Below are 17,757 nucleotides of genomic sequence, written 5' to 3'. Positions count from 1 at the left end.
CGAGCTTCGCCCACAGAAGAAACAATCGCAATCCCGACTTCGCCTGTGGACCCGGCTCGCACACTCCAGATCGGTGCTTCCATCGAAGAACCCCTACGGACCGAACTGGTGAGTTTTTTACTTCAAAATTTAGATATTTTTGCATGATCCGCGGCCGATATGCCCGGTATTGACCCTGACCTTATAACTCACAAGCTTAACACTGACCCTGTAGTCAGACCCGTTAGACAGAAGAATCGCAACTTAGCCCCAGAACGCTGGAGGGCGGTCGACGAGGAGGTCGAGAAGCTCCTCGCAGTTGAATTCATAAGGGAAGTCCATTACCCGAGATGGGTGGCCAACCCTGTGCTGGTAAAAAAGGCGAACGGCAAGTGGCGCATGTGCGTCGACTGCACCGACCTGAACCGAGCTTGCCCGAAAGATTGTTTTCCCCTCCCTAGAATTGACCGCCTAGTGGACGCAACCTCGGGACATGAGTTGCTAAGCTTCCTAGACGCATACTCAGGCTACAACCAAATCCGGATGGACCAATCCGATGAGGAAAAAACCAGCTTCATAACCGAGTTCGGTCAGTACTATTACAAGGTCATGCCCTTTGGATTAAAAAATGTCGGGGCGACCTTCCAAAGACTTGTAAATAGACTGTTTCGGCCCCTGATTGGCACGGAGATAGAATGTTATGTAGACGACATGGTCGTCAAGACACGATTTTCACAAGAACTAACAAAAGACTTGGATTCTGTCTTCCAAATCCTGCGTCAGTTTAGCATGAAATTGAACCCCAACAAATGTGTCTTCGGCGTCACCTCGGGCAAATTCCTAGGCTATGCGGTGGTCTCCACCTACTATTTGGCCATGAAGTTCCCTACGGACTTCGGTGTGGGGGTAGCGCGGGGCGACCAGCTCGAGTCCCGCAAATGCTACGTTGCCGCCCTAAAGGGAAAGACCTAGGCAGCCGACGACCTCGATCTGGAGCGGCCCGCGGAACAAGGTGAAGAACGAGCCTCGCCCATAGAGGAAACAGTCGCGATTCCAACCTCGCCTACGGACCCAGCTCGCACACTCCAGATCGGTGCTTCCGTCAAAGAACCCCTACGGACCGAACTAGTAAGTTTTTTACTTCGAAATTTAGATATTTTTGCATGGTCCGCGGCTGATATGCCCGGTATTGACCCTGGCCTTATAACTCACAAACTTAACACTGACCCTTTAGTCAGACCCGTTAGGCAGAAGAAACGGAACTTAGCCCCAGAGCGCTGGAAGGCGGTCGATGAGGAAGTCGAGAAGCTCCTCGCGGCAGACTCCATAAGGGAAGTCCATTACCCGAACCGGGTGGCCAACCCTGTGCTGGTGAAAAAGGCGAACGGCAAGTGGCGCATGTGCGTCGACTACACCGACCTGAACCGAGCTTGCCCGAAAGACTGCTTCCCCCTTCCCAGGATCGACCGCCTAGTGGACGCGACCTCGGGACATGAATTGCTAAAAAATGTCGGGGCGACCTTCCAAAGACTTGTAAATAGACTGTTTCGGCCCCTGATTGGCACGGAGATAGAATGTTATGTAGACGACATGGTCGTCAAGACACGATTTTCACAAGAACTAATAAAAGACTTGGATTCTGTCTTCCAAATCCTGCGTCAGTTTAGCATGAAATTGAACCCCAACAAATGTGTCTTCGGCGTCACCTCGGGCAAATTCCTAGGCTATGTTGTCAATCGGCATGGTATCGAGGCCAACCCGGACAAGATAAAAGCCATCCTAGATATGAGACCGCCTCGGAAAGTAAAAGAAGTTCAGAGGCTAAACGGCCGCTTAGCCGCTCTAAGCCGCTTCATGTCCAAGTTGGCAGATCGCTGCCTACCCTTCTTCAAAGCAATCAAAGGCAAAGGGTTCGAGTGGACCCAAGACTGCCAGCTCGCGTTTGACGAGCTAAAAGGTTACCTCGCAAGTGTGCCAACCTCAGCTCGGCCCGAGGAAGGCAAAGTCTTAGAACTGTACCTCTCGGCTAGCGACGATGTGGTAAGTTCGGTACTAGTAAAGGAAGCAGACCGGGTCCAACGACCCATATATTATGTTAGTAAAATCTAGCGTATGGAGTAGAGACAAGATACCCGCAGATAGAAAAGCTAGCGTATGCACTGGTGATAGCAGCATGGAAACTCCGCCCGTATTTCCAGGCTCACACCGTCATCATCCTGACCGACAAACCTCCGAGACAAGTTTTACTCAAACCCGAGGTTTTCGGTCAACTGACGAAGTGGGCCATCGAAATCAGCGAGAACGATCTCCAATACAAGCCAAGAACTGCCATTAAGGCCCAAGCCTTGGCAGATTTTATCGCAGAATGCACGTTTAGCCTCGAAGCCCCTGAACCGGTGGAGCCCGAGATCCCCAGTTCGGGCGAGCTCGGAGCTCCCAAGCCAAACGAGTCCGAACCCCGTGAAGTAGCAGCCAGTGTAGCATCCCTCCTGGTTAGACCAAGCGCGAACTGGGATGAGGAACCCTGGATCCTTCATGTAGATGGCTCCTCAAACCAGCAAGGCAGCGGGGCTGGAATAGTGCTACGCGGCCCGAGCGGAACAAAGCTGGAATACGCACTACGCTTTGAGTTCGCGGCATCCAACAACGAGGCGGAGTACGAGGCACTGATAGCCGGGCTAAACCTAACGCACAAGGTTGGAGCAAAGCACATAGTTATCTGCAGTGATTCCTAGCTCGTGGTCAACCAAGTTACAGGCGAATACGAAGCGCGCGAGCTCACAATGATTACATATTTGGCAAAGGTAAAGGAGGCTCTGCTCAACTTCTAGTCACACTTCATCAAGCAAATCCCGAGGTCAGAGAACGCTGAGGCCGATGCCCTGTCCCGACTAGCTAGCACGTGCCACAACGCCAGGAGAACCGTGTACGTAGAGGACTTACCTCGGCCCAGCATTCTCGGTGGGGCAGAAGGGGTCACTCCCGTCACAGAAGCAGAGCCGAGCTGGATCGACCCACTCGCGAGCTTCCTGCTAGACGGAACCCTCCCCGCGGACCGCAACGCAGCCAAGAGGGTGCAGCGGCAGGCAGCCAAATACGTCATGATAGACGAACGGTTGTACCGACGATCCTACACGCTCCCCTACCTGCGATGCTTGCACCCATCCGAAGCCGGGTTGGTACTCCGCGACACTCATGAAGGCTTGTGCGGCAGACACCTGAGGGGCAGAGCCCTCGCCCAAAAAGCACTTCGACAAGGATACTACTGGCCAACGATGAAGATAGAGGCAATCGAGCTCGTCAGAAAATGCGACAAGTGTCAGAAGCATGTCAACATCCACCATCAGCCCGCTGTCAACCTCATACCTCACCAGTCCATGGCCCTTTGCCCAATGGGGCATCGACCTCCTGGGGTCACTCCCACCAGCGACAGGCGGGAGAAAATTCCTAGTGGTGGCAGTAGATTACTTCACAAAGTGGATAGAAGCTGAACCCCTGGCAATTGTTACAGCCCGAAACATACAAAACTTCTTTTGGAAGAACATTGTATGTCGCTTCGGGCTACCTCGGGTACTGATCTCCGAAAACAGCAAACAGTTCAAAGATATCAAGTTCCAAGAATGGTGCCAAAGTATGGGAATTAGTCAGAACTTCGCGTCGGTCACACACCCGCAGGCAAATGGCCAAACAGAAGTAATGAACAGAGCCATCCTCCGCGGACTGGAAGCACGATTAGACCGAGCGAAAGGTTTGTGGGCAGACGAACTACCAAGTGTTCTATGGGCTCACCGAACCACAGAAAAAACCGCCACAGGAGAGACCCCCTTTAACCTCACCTACGGCACCGAGGCGGTGATCCCGGCGGAAATCGAAGTACCTACGCTGCGATTAGAAGCATACGACGAACAGACAAACGAGGGCGAGTTACGCACCAACCTCGACCTACTGGACGAAGTGAGAGACCTCGCGCACATACGAACTATGGCCTACCAGCAAAAGGTAGCTCGGTATTATAACGCGTGAGTAAAGAAGAGGAACTTCCGCGTCGGCGACCTGGTTCTCCGTAAGGTCATGGTGCCCGAACCCGGCGTAGGGAAACTTGGACCAAACTGGGAAGGACCCTACAGAGTAAAAAAGCACTCGGTGGGGGGGCATACGAGCTCGAAACCCTAGAAGGAAAACAAGTACCCCGAGCATGGAACATCGTCAACTTAAGAAGATACTACCTATAAACCACCAAGGCAAGTACCCCGAAGCCGAGGTAAAAAACGAACTAAAGGACCGAAATGGTCAGTTCGGCAAAAAACGCAGCTCGAAGACAGGACAACCAGCACTTAAACAAAAAAGCCATTTCATTTCAGATAAAGGTGTACATTCAAAAAAAAAAAAAAAGCAAAAGGCACTTCATCTTTTACAAGTCAGGGGCTACTTCATCATTATCAGAAGCCACTTCGACAACACTCGATGGACCTGCCCCTCGGAGTCCGGTTCGGCATCTGCAGCATTAGCCATCTCTTGAGTAATGCGCGAAGTGGATATGGCGCTGGTATCGAGCTCGGGGTACGTATTCCGGATCATCCACCGGCTTACCTTGAAACCCCTCCTGTAGGAGTCCACCATCAGATCATCGAAATCCGGCGAAGCAATATAATCACTGACAGCTTTTTTCTTCGTGTCTTCGATGCCTTGAGAGAAGATCTGAGTCCTCACCCTGATATCCTCCTGAAGATACTCGACCTGATGCTGCAGGTCCAGCTTCAATTCCGCCATATGCTTCACCACCACTCCCATGGCCTCAGCATCTCTCTAAGACCTCGCCTACCTAGACCTCGCAAGGCGAGCAGCCTCCTCGGCAGCACGAGCAGCCTCCTTGGCAGCTCGCGCCTGCCTCGAGCACCTCTCCACCTGGTTCGCCAAGGCGTGAATGGAAGAGTTCACCTTCCAAAGGGAAACAAGGGATCAAAGGAACGAATAGAAGAATAAAGGCCAAAGAACTCTAAAGAAGGGAGCACTTACCACCATGGCATGGGTAACGGCACGGCAGGCCACTTGGTGTAGAGGGAGCTCGGTCCACGCCGCGACTTCCTCGGGAAACATGGCCTCCTTACTTCGTTGAAGAGCGTGAATAGGCGACCGCACACTCCTGAAGTCCCCCGGGGCCTCCGAGCCCGACGGCCCAGCTCGCGTATGGGCAGACTCGGAGTAAGCGGGAGCCCCTGTGTGAGTAGTTTCGGCATAAGGAGCCCCCGCCGGCTCCTACATAGGAGGAACCATCTCGGGCTCCATAGGCTGATCCTCTGCCGGGTAGCCCGGCACCTCGGGCTCCGCACCCTGGGGTGGCTCGGCGCGAGCTCGCTTAGCCACCCGTTTTCTCCTCTTCATGCCCTGGAACAAGTGCCCACCTCGGGTCTCTCGGGAGTCCATCGTACCAGCGAAAACAAGTTCGGCATCAGTAAAACAAGTAAAAGAAGAGCAAGACAAGATCGCTAGGGGAAGAACCTACCCGAACTCAGGCCAGCAGCAATAAGCTTGGCCTCCGTTAGATACCGTTGACACTCCAGCCCAAGCCGAACCCTTCGCCGTCTCTTTATCGAGTGTGACGCCGGAGTCGGGAGCGGCCATCCCCCAGCCGGTCTGAAACAGCCACCCCAGCGCACTTCGCACCCCGAAATAGTCCCGCTTCCACGTTGGGACCTCATTAGGGAGTCCGTGTAAGAGCTTGAAGCCTGGGCGAGGAGATAGGTAGTATGCCCGCCTATGCCCAGGAAGGGGACCCGCTTGCTTTTTCAGCATTAAAATAGAGGAGAAAATCTCCAAATCCAAAGGAAAGTTCTCGTCACAGAATAATGAGATCGTCCCCACTAAATTCCTAATGGAGTTCGGGTGAAGCTGGCCGACCGTCACACCGAAGTGGTTTAGAACCTCGACGAGAAGAGGATGAAAAGGCAGTCGCAGCCCCGCAGCGAGCTGCTCCCGGAAAATCACGATCTCATCAGGACCGTGTCCCCAAGGGAAGCTACCCGTAGGGATGAAGTAGGTGTGCTACCCGGGCAAGTTGTAGTCTATGAGGGATTGAAGTCCCTCAGGTGTCATAGTCGAAGGGTGGAACTGATCTAAAGCCTGGCCACGACGGGCGGTGGACGCCGACCTACCCGAGTTACCTCGGCCTGTAGGTTCAACCTCTTCCTCAGGACCTACATCGGGCTCACTTGAACTACCGGGGGACGCAAATTGGTTCGTAGAACCTGCATCAGACCCGCTTGAACTGTCTGAACCCTCCGAACTAGACATCAGGGAATGGAACGGGATTCCAAGAGCACTCACTCGGGAAGAAGACTGAAGTAGACCATGAAAGCTCGAACAATCTAGGAACCTGGGACGCGAGCTGAAGAACCTGGACGCGAACTGAAACTTAGGCGCGAGCTCAAGAGGTACAGTAGCAAGGACTGCCCCCCCCCCCCGCTATTTATATCCACGGCGGCCGGAAAGCGACGGACCAGATCGAAGCCAATCCAACGGCCCACAGCCGCGCTAAACCGCACCTCTTCCGAAGCTGACCAGCACATGTCTTTCCGAAACTGACAAGGCGTCGCGCGCGTCCTGTCAAAGGACGGGGCGTCAGCATGCATCTTCTCGAAACTGATAGGGTGTCAGCGCACGTCTCTTCGCAATAAAAGCATTTGCAGCACGACTCCCGAACGGCTACCATCACGTCTCCCAAACGCGTGCCCTTTTTTGAAAATCAAATTAAAGCGAGCGCCCTCAGTGCGGACCAAAACCCTCCTGCTACCTTACGAACTCCCCGCACCAAGACAGGACCCTTGTCGCAGGGAGTGGGGGGCAATTGATGAAGGGAAATTTGGCCCGACCTCGCAATCACCCGACACGTGGCAAAAGCAAGCAACTCGGGGCAGCAGAGCGCCCAAAACGAGCACCGAAAGTAACGAAGTCCAAGCTCACTACTGAGCCCGAACTCCACCAAAACGGATTCTCTACTAGGAGCCCGAGCTCCCGAGCTCCCTGCAAGGAGCCCGAACTATGTCGGGTCCTAAGCCTCACAAAGCCGTGACCCGAGCTGGCCCATGGTAACTCGGAACACTCCCCAAACCGAACTCAAGACATCTCGCTCGCCACTCCAGCACTTCGCTTCCGAAACACCAGACTGACCAAACGTACCTGACACCAAGGACGTCCGTATCCATGGGCGGCGCACCTGACTGATTTGGGATCTGACGCCTGACAGCCGCATTTCAAACGGCCTCCTGCTACCGCCACCTGCCACCGTCGTTACCAGCCGCGGAGACGACTCCGACAAAAGGAGGAGTGGCGGTTCTGTCCGGCCAGAGGAAATGACATCCGAACTGGCAGGAGCTCAGAGATAATCATGCCCGATCTGACAGAAGCCTGGAAGTGAGTGCGCGAGGTGGTTATAAAAGGCTCCCTACCCCCCAAGAACAAGGTATGCTAACTTTTGCGCTATCTGGCTTATCTTGCCTTTGAAATACTCTAACTTGAGTTTCGGAGCCCTTATGCCGGGTTCTCCCCAGAGCTTCTTCACCCCATCCGTTTCAGGTCCCCTGCCACTCAGTTCAGAGGCAAGATCATTGACAGATAAGATCGACCGGATTGTGCATCATCAAAATCGAACAACAAACCGGTTAGGGGTTCAGTTTCCAGGTCGAATGGTACTGAACAGATGGCCAGTTCTAACAAAAAAATTTAAAATCTTAAAAAAAATAATAAAAAACGGCCAAAGTGTTAGATGGTTCAAATGGTTCAAACAGTTCTGGGGTAAAATGGAATCAGTTACCTGACCTGTTTCCAGTTTTCTGGTCCAACCGCCTGGTCCAGTTTGGTTTTGAAAGTCATGAAAAGTATCTCCATAGTTTTTTATTTTTCATAAGAAAATATTCTTAATAAACGGCTGCAAATGACTGTGGACGGTGTGAAGATGGTCCAGTGGACCAAGTCTGATTTCACTTAGGAGACGTGAGTTTCACATTCACCAGTTTTTAACAACGAATTTGCATGTCCGGTCCCCACAGCTAAGGTGTTCGATAAAGAGACATGCACCTTGATATTTATGCTTTGGAAGTTCTTTTTCAACTTTGTTGGTAGAGTACTACTTTGTCTAATGCTAGTAACCTTTTTGGTTTAATTTTGTTCGGATTAGCTGGAGATAAAAACATACACGGCTGAATCATCTATCACTGTTGGACGCGTCAGTATTTAGTACAGCTGAATCCCAGATAAGCCCACAGTGACCACTGGTGTATTCAACAGTGACAGGCACTGCAGTACTGTATCGTTGGCTTGGTAATAAGTGAACCCTAGCTGCGACGTTTCTGCTCAATCATACAGTGATTGACAAAAAATAATATCTGGGCCAGCTAGTTGGTATATATTTTGTCATGTTAATAAATAACTACTATGACAAATAAAATAGGAAACTGTTCGTGAGATTGGTAATTGATTAAACCAACACCCCCTAATTAAGGTTTTTTGTTTTTTCTGTTTTTAGGAATCCAGACATCATGCAAAAGTTACTTCGATGGTTAATCGTGATTCATATGCTATAGAAGTTCTATACAACTGGGGCTTACAAATCTAAAACTAAGAAATGGCAACGGTGCAGGGCGGGAATGAGAAGAGGAGCCACTTCTCATTTCCGTCCCTGTGAAAATCATCATCCCTATCTCCATCTTAGTTTTTGCCAATAGGAATAAAGTTATCTTCATCCTCAACTTTTGTGATTTTTTATAATGTTGATTATTTTTTATTTTATTTAAAATTTTAAAAATAAAATAATTAAAATCTACAATTTTATAGTTCAAATATATTCAATAATATTTATATATATAGACCACTAGAATAAATTATCTAATCAATTTACGTACTTTTTTTCAGCATAATTAGTGATTGCCTGATTGGTTAGGTTATTAAAGCGAGATGGTCTTGGGTCTGAGCAATAAGGTCTATACATTTCTTGGCTGGGTTTGTTAGGCTTGTATGTCCGACTTATCATTAAGCCAATGAACCAGGCTGAAAGTTGAAGCTTAAGTATTTTTCTTTTTTTTTTTTTTTGGGTATTGGTGCCGCATCCATCACTAATAGCCCTCCCTTTCCCAAACCGGTGGTGGCAGAAATCAATTTTATGTTAATGGTGAAACGAATCAATTAACATTCCAACGAACCACTCGTTTGGGAGGGTACTAAGTCTCCTCATAATAGCTGTGTGGCACCGAGTCTCCTCATAACACTGGTGTTTAGCATCAATATTGTTTTTTGAGAAAACAGCACAACATAAATGTTACATCAGATTCTTCTTGTTTGGTATAGTTTTTCTAGACAAAAACATTGTTCCAGACGATCTCATAGAAATTGAGAAAGTATGGTTTAGAATAAGGTCAAATTCAATATTTTCTGAAAAAACGGTACAATGATGTTACGTCATCTTGGATGTTGGATAATATAGAGTATGTTAAAAATATTACTGCCACCACTAATACTAAATAAAACCAGCATTATTTTATCAAAAAATAACATATATGACAACACTGATTTCAAAGAAAAAATAAACACCAATGCTTACAATTTTATATATCCAACACCCTCTTTCTCAGAAAAAAAATACAATATTCCCAGCACCCATGACAAATACCTACCTAAGTGTTAAGCAGCTGAGTCTCAAAAGTGGTTCGGCTTTCTGAATTAATTTTTTTTGGCACTTTCTGAATTAAAATTGAGGATGCATGAAAAGTGAAAACATAGCAGGAGTATGCCAAGCCAACACGGCAAGAAACTAAAGTTGGCAAGTTTCCTCACAGACGTAATCATGTGAAACAAACAATCTCACAACTAATGATTGATCAGCCAATAGAACCAGCCAACCGTAGAACCGCTCGCAGTGAGTCGGGCTAGATATCATATTTTGCAAGACCCGCCAATCGAGTCGGGTCGAGGCCTTTTTGGGTTGGGCTGATAAAGGTTAGAGCCTAACCCTATATATTCAGTTTAGAGTTGATTCATATGTCAGAGAGATCAATGATTCAATTGCCTGGCTCAGCTGATCTTTGATCAAGTCAACAATTATTTATCAAGAATATCGGTTTAATCATCCGGTTCAAATTATTTAAATTGTTTGATAATTCGGGTCAACATAGGCTCAAAACGTTGATTTGAAAATAGGTTTCCCGTGACAACCTGGACCGAATTCTTTCGGGTGGGGCATGTCTTCTGATTTGGGTCACTAGATAGTAGAATCATACCCTATTTTTCGGTTTGATGGGGTCAGGTACGTGGGTTGGATAAACTTTTGACAGTTTTTTTTTGTTTTGCCAGATTGACGACCGGTCTCGTCTCTGACCAGGATGACCCGAGCAAATTGGATCTAACTTGGTCGAACAGACTTATATGGTGGTGGGGTCAGGTCCATGGAGTTAGAGGAGTACATGGGCATGTTCCGCTCATAATGGAACAGAATTATTGAGAATTGTAGCGAGTAGCGACCACCGCGTAAGATGAATTAAATGGCTCACAGCTCATTAGTGGGTATCTTTCATCTTTCTGTGACCAAAGGACCTTGATCGGTTTGGACACTTTTTAACTATGAAAAGACGATTTAACACACTACTAGTTTTGTCCAAAATGGAAGTAGCAATTTAGCTTACGTAAGTTGTTGGAGACTCAGCACTCCATGAACCCAGAACAGTGGTCTCAATAAATTAGGGGATGTTTGGAATCGTGGCCATTTTTTTAAAAAATGGTGTTACGTCGTATTTATATAGGCATTTTAACAAATGTTTATGTATCTTATTGTTTGGTTTAGCCGATTATTAAAAACTTGGACATGTCTTAAAAATCGGGACTCCACCGATGTATGCATCAGCGAACCATTTCCCCCAACGGTTGATTGATGTGTATCCTATATAGTGTTTACCTGTCAGCACATAATGAAAAACGGTGATGAAAATCACCTTATCAAACAGCATAGTATTGCTCACTGCCTACATGACAGAAGCGCTTTTTTGTGAAAAACGAGAAAAATGGGTCTCGAAAGCATGGATCTTTTTTCTTGAAAATCGGTCCAAAAAGTACCCACGCTTCCAAACACAAGAAAAGTGAAACAATGGGCGGGCTAACTGGTTCTTCCGCAGAAAGTGGTTGAGAAGTGTTGACCTGGAAACTGGAAACTACACGACCCGACCCGATTTTAGATGTTCGGATTACTGATGATGGAGCCCTGTAGATCAAGTTTAAATTAGGATCCATGTCAGTCAGGTACAGGTAGAGATGGAATAACTGCAACCCATGTTAGTTTCTTCAGCGGTTTCCCGTTTCAAATCAGCGTAGGATCAGAAGATCCAGAACCGAAGGCCCAGAACCGATCCAACAAAAAATATTAAGGAACCAGAATTAAACCAGACCCTACCCAAAACTGAATTATTCCATTCTTGGAACAATGAATCTGATCCGATGATCCAATTATAATAAACCTACTAAAAATATTATATATTTAATATATATGTATGGCTCAAGTTCAATATGAATCAGCTCGACTAGATAAAACCGGTTTTAAGTGAATAATAGGGAGGAAATGGAACCAACCCACGGTATCAGTTCCTGGAATCAAAGCTGGTCCAATTGGTTTGGATCCATTGGGTCATAACCGACCCATTCACAGCCGGTCCGTTTTATAGGTATGGAAATGGAATACTTACGATCATTTGACTTAGCCGAATTTTCTCAATAAACTCAGAAAGCCTGGTATCCTGATGACCAAAAAGCAAACCACGGCGAGTTTGCATGGTGAGTGTCATAGTTTTGATTGATCACGACACGATCAATCATCGGTGGCACTATCACTCTTTTCCCTGATTACATCAGCTAGTGTGTAGTGACTAGTGAGCCCCCCTCTAAAAGTCTCAATTCTCTAACCCAGAGGCCGGCATCCAAGTCTCGTCAACCTTTTATGACAGAAAGAAAAAGAACTGAAAGAGGGTTATGTCCATTGAAACCCTGCAATGATATCTAACTCAGGGAACCCATTAGCCACATCTCTCTGGTTATCATGTCAAAAAATTCTTTCTTGTAAGGAAGGGATGCTCAGAGAGTGGATATCCTTGCACTAAAGCTACTTTGGTTTTTTTGACCCAGATGAGAGATAAGCCATGATTTCTCTCACTTTAAGTTTTTATTTTTAATCTTTTGGTCGGCTTTTGGATATTCTGAGCCTCTGACCTCACACTCACATAAACCCATCTCAATTATAGAACGTAGATGGTAAGATGACCATCCATTGCAAAAGGGAGATTCCCTTTGGCTCAGTATTCCATAGTCCAAACAAATACACCGACCTCTTTTTAGCTTACTCCTCCCTCTGAGATATGACAAGGACACCTCCCCTCTTCCTAGCTTCCCTCCATTCTGTCACTCTCTTCGTCCCTCCCCATTACCAATTAGATAGATTCCTTACATCACGTACACCTTTCGCCTTACAAATATTCCCCTCCCATGTACAAATGAATGCCATCCAGTCCTCTGATTCTTCACTCACACACTCCTCCACCTTCCAATTCCCATACAAAATCCCATCTTCTTTCCTTCAAATCCCCTCCCTCCAAAGGAAAAACAATTTTGAAACGAAAATCTCTCTCTCTTCTCTATTCATCCCCCACTCATGGTTCCTGAATTAGAGGTATGCCTCTCAATTCTTGTCTGCTCTACATTCTTCTACTAATTAATTAACGTACATTCAATTTCTTCATAACTCGTCTCTAATTCATTGAGTTATTGGAAATGCAGAAACCTCGAATCATAGAGATACAGGTCCGTATGGACTGTAATGGGTGCATTCACAAGATCAAGAAGGCATTGCAGGGAATAAATGGTAAATGGTTTATGATGAAAGTATTGATATATTTGCTTTTTAGTTTTAATTCCTTTTTTTTTTCCTTAGTGCATGTTGAATTCCAGCCTAGTCGTGAGTTCATGTTTTCAATTCTGTGCAGGTATATACGAGCACTACATTGATTTCCCTCAACAAAAAATTACAGTTGTAGGGTGGGCTGATCCCGAAAAGATTGTCAAAGCCATCAAGAAGACAAGAAAGATCGCCACCATCTGTGCACACTCAGAACCCACCGACCCACCTGCTCAACCCACGGAACCAGCACCGGCCGACGCCCAGAACCCTCCACCGGAAGATCAGTCCCCACCCACAGAAGCTGCCCCACCGACGGAGCCTCCCAAAGACTCACCACCGCCTGAGAATCCAACTCCAACTCCGGAGGTGGCACCATCAGCCGTAGCTACCGACGCTGCTGAAGCACAACAGCCGGTGCAAGTGCAACCTTCCGAGACCAAAGACGTAGAAGAGATCCATGTAATACACCACCATCCACATGACTACGGGTATGGGTATGGATACGGTTATGATGGGCATTGGAACGGTTATCCTAATGGATATGGGTTTCGGCACGAGGCACCCGTTTATGTGACCCACAGCTATAACACCTACAAACCATCCCCTTACATCACTGAATACGAATACGTAAGGTCACCCCCTCGACACACCCGTTACAGTAGGGTCGAGCACTACGGTGAGGATTATCAGAGCCGAGGTAACACAGCGGGGAACAACATTACATCAATGTTTAGTGACGAGAACCCGAATGCATGCCGAATAGTGTAGACTCTAAGAGCAATGGAAACTGAGGTTAGTAGGAAATGGACTCTCTTTTCTTTTCTTTTCCTTTCCTTTCTTTTGCGTGTAAAGAGAGTCTATCTATGATGATGAGCAGGTGAGGTGAAGGAATCCGATTAGGCATACAATAATACTTAGTTATTAGTGTGGATGGCAGTAAGGTAATAAACGTATCAGAATGTCGCTTGAAAGTAGAATGAGATTCTTAGCTTGTAAATGCAGGAAGAATTGATCCTGCATTCCACTACTAAAATATGCTACCTGGTGTTCATTTATTAAGGGAGAATCTTATAAAGCTATGTATTATTATTGTACTTGTTTTGTACAATACAGACGACCTCAACTTCCACTTCTTTGGAAAATATCTTCCTCTGTAGTCTGTCCTTGTTTTTCGTTGTTTTCATCATGTTCAGAACTTCAAAGAGGAAACAGGTAGGAGTAGGATTAGCTTCCAGATTGTATATATTCTTTATGTCGATGGCTCACAGTTTTGTGTAAGAAAATAGAGGCCAAACAAGGGGCTACATCACATGTTGCCAATAAAGATCAGAATATGGATTGATCCCCATATGGGTTGCAGGGTTGGGTTGGAGAAGACAATTGAGATCTATTAAATGTTTTAAAAAATCTGTTGTCTGTGTATAGGACCTGTATCCAATCCAAACATATCAGGATATGTTTTGATGTTTTAACCACTGCATATTGCAGAAAGCAAAGACCAGCATCAGATGGATACTGATGCTCCAGAATGGTGTGATCAGATCATCAGAGGAGTCTTATTGACCCTCGCGCTCAAGTATTCTTTTTTAAGAATTAAACAAGAGTTGTCTACCATGGAAATGCCATCCATCATGTTTAAGCTCAGTTAGAGGCCTTTTGATAACAACCAAGTAGCTGAGCTGAAAAGCCTATCGCTTTGCCTTCTAGTGAACAAATTTGATAGGGTTAATAGCGGGTCCTTAATGGTTGAAGTTATGGAAAGTTTGGGGACACGTGGCAAGTTATAAACTCAACCCTCACGTTCCACATAGACCCAAGACAAGTTTTTTATTTGACAAACAAACCATTAAGATGGGAGATAACAGTTTTTAGCTGTTCATTTCCATTTCACATGAGCTCGGATCTCCTACCTACCTACCTACTAACTGTTCCCACATGTGGGTATACCCACAGAACACTACATGCATGGGAATTTCTTCTTCTTCTTCTTCTGGTTCCCAGTATAAGGCGTTATTGTCATGTGGGTATGGATGTGGGAACAGTGTTTGGATAGAAGATCCAGAGTCATTTTACACAGCCTGAACGAGTAGCAACCATTTTACGTACTCAATTAATGGATCTTTACCTAAGAAGAAAATAGAAAAATTAAATGATCAGAATCAATGAGACAGTATATTAAAAAGATGCTTTTGAAATTTCAGATTTCTCTTTTTCCGAGAAAAAAGCAAAGATGCCCAAAAATAAGTTAAGGCAACAATGAATGATAGCATTTTCTCGCACATTTACAAATTCTCACATAAATTACAAAAACTACCATTCAACTGATATCAATTTGTCCAAAAAAAATAACAAAACAAAAATATTTCCCACTTGATGATCAGAGAATGGTACAAAAAATATAGAAATACCATTTGTAGTCCAAGACAGAAAAGCTTGAAAAATATTGCTTGACTAATATTAATAGATGATTGCTATAAGAAGTAAACCATACAGTGAGGGAGCTGATGAGAAAGTAGCCAATGAATTACTCTTCTCGGGTTCACTTCTGTGCAAAATGGGTTAATTTTGAACTGCAAATGACAAATCAATAGTTAGGATGGTCCAACTAATACAACCATTTGCAGAGTCATAATATTTTTAATTTTTTAATCAGTGCAAAGTTATACACCAGTTGGTGAAAGGCAAAAGAATCCCCATATAGTACATCAGTGACAAGCAAAACTCAAAGTCCAGAGTGTATCGGACAAATACAGCATAAAAAAGGCACTCAAGGGAGAATGAAGGAAAAAACTATTTTTCACTAACCTCTGCCTCTTCACAGACACAGAGCACCTCTAATCTAATGGGTTAGAACTTAGAACCAGTGTTTTAAAAGGCATGGGAGAGGCGCCCCCAAAACGCACAGATAGTCTCATCAGATATGGTTTCAGAAAAAAATAAATAAATAAAACAAATAAACAAGTAAATAATTGCACACAACGCACAGATTAAGCTGTTAAGTGAGGTCCTTGAATGGGTTTTATTCTCTAACATGCTCCCTCACACGAAACTCCATTGGGCTTGAAGCGTGGACAGCACAGGCCCACCCATACCTTGTGCTGAAACTTAATTTATTATAATGGGGGTGACGAGAATCGAACACTAGACCACTGGTCAAAGTGGCTCTGATATCATCTCAAAGAACCATTCAACATAAAAGCTTAAGCTGTTAAACGAGGTCCTTGAATAGGTTTTATTCCCTAACAAAGCCCAACTATCATTGCATGCTCCATAAATGAGAAACTGTTTTAAATAGACTGCAAAGATATATTTAAAAAGAAAATGGAAGTCAAATATTAGAAGAAATCACACCAGGGAACCTACTATTTCTCATAATAAAGATTGTAAAGCTCCAGATAACCAGCAAGATAACAATTCGCACAGAAAAGGCAACTGAAAAGCTATGTTACATTTCATGGACAATAAGATTGTGAACCAGATGAAAGTAGGTAATAACATCTACTCATCTGTTGGCTGCTCAGGTATGTTATTGAAATCAAAACATCAACAAGTTTGACATAATGAAAGAACACAGTGTAATATGGCATGGAAACAAAATCCTATAAGAAGCTTACAGGTCCAATGGCATAGTTTCTAGTTCAGAGATTTATCTTTTCTTTTCATTACTCAAGTAGATTCTTGATTGGTTTTCTAGAATTGTTTAAGACCTACTCAGTAATTGACAGGGTGTAAGTAGGAGTTGGAAAGGAAAACTATCTGCACCCTATTGGACTTCTTATGGTTATGTAACAGGATCATGTAGAGGTTAGTCCATTATTTCTATTAGGACTGTCCAAGTTAGCCTCAATCATCTCCAAATATCAGATCCACACCAAGAACCAAGCAAACATTATAATTTGACTACATCAAGAGAAGGGAGTTTATTCCAGTAGGGATACAGCTCACAACTTCCCATAGCTCTTTATCCAGTAGGGATTTTTTAAGCAAGGCGCAAAAATACAAAAATGAAAATGTTAAAAATAAAAAATTCAAAAAACGCCAAAACAATGTACACGTATATATGTATATGTACATTTGTAAATGAAAATTGTACATGTTTTCAATCAAGTCTACTCTTAAACTGGGCCATAAAGCCCAATAAAAGATGATTATATAAAAATATATACATAAATTCTTCCAAACCCAACCAACCCGCCCAAGATCAACCAACTTGGCCTGGCCCAGCTCAAACCCGAGACCAACCCAAACCAATTTGGCCTGGCCCCGCCCAAGATCAACCAACTTGAGCCTGGATTGATAAACTTGAGCAAAACCTCAGGTTCAGCCAGGCCCAAGCCTTGCACCTTCAGGGTTGAGCTTCAACCAAACCCGCCCAAGTTGCACCCCTAGTGGACAGTAGACACAGACTCAAACCAATAAGTAAATGTGCATAACCAGTTCTGAACCAGATCCCATAAGGTCTGCAATCGGCACTATCAGGTCTGACCCAATAACACCCTATTATAATTGATAGCTATTCATTGAACATGAAATTTGACAGTAAACCTACTTATTTGTTAAATTGACACAATTGGAGATAATTATATGATAATATTTTTTGATAAGTCTTTTTTTAACAAATAAACCTACTTATTTGTTAAATTGACACAATTGGAGATTTACTAGAACTTAAAAAGAGAATAGTACAACAACAAGTTGTTAGAGATAACACCCAATACAACAGAGAGCCCCACTACCCAGCTAACACCGAGCCCCAAACAAATTATGTCTATTCACCCCTTGTTTAGTTAAGCCATCCGCCAAACCATTAGCAAACCTCCTCACCCATCTTAACTGGATTTGCATGTCTTGAC

General features: G+C 45.1%; 1 protein-coding gene across 1 annotated transcript; it reads left to right on the top strand.

The window, feature by feature from the left end:
- Positions 1 to 12,454: 12,454 nt before the first annotated feature.
- On the top strand, positions 12,455 to 14,046 carry LOC104598872 (uncharacterized). Its single transcript, XM_010261139.3, has 4 exons — positions 12,455 to 12,676; positions 12,784 to 12,868; positions 12,990 to 13,696; positions 13,782 to 14,046. The coding sequence occupies exons 1-3, from the start codon at positions 12,659 to 12,661 to the stop codon at positions 13,670 to 13,672; spliced, it is 786 nt and encodes a 261-aa protein (XP_010259441.1). The 5' UTR covers positions 12,455 to 12,658; the 3' UTR covers positions 13,673 to 13,696; positions 13,782 to 14,046.
- The last annotated feature ends 3,711 nt before the right edge of the window (positions 14,047 to 17,757 follow it).

This window comes from Nelumbo nucifera, chromosome 3 (assembly GCF_055504915.1).
Source record: "Nelumbo nucifera cultivar China Antique chromosome 3, China Antique-T2T, whole genome shotgun sequence".
In the NCBI taxonomy this organism is placed as follows: domain Eukaryota; kingdom Viridiplantae; phylum Streptophyta; class Magnoliopsida; order Proteales; family Nelumbonaceae; genus Nelumbo; species Nelumbo nucifera.
The sequence above is the reverse complement of the archived record's forward strand: the minus strand, read 5'-3'. Positions and strand labels throughout refer to the sequence as shown.

Coding starts and splice junctions, on each gene's coding strand:
- LOC104598872 (XM_010261139.3), top strand. Junction 12,869..12,989: donor GGCATTGCAGGGAATAAATG/GTAAATGGTTTA, acceptor AATTCTGTGCAG/GTATATACGAGCACTACATT.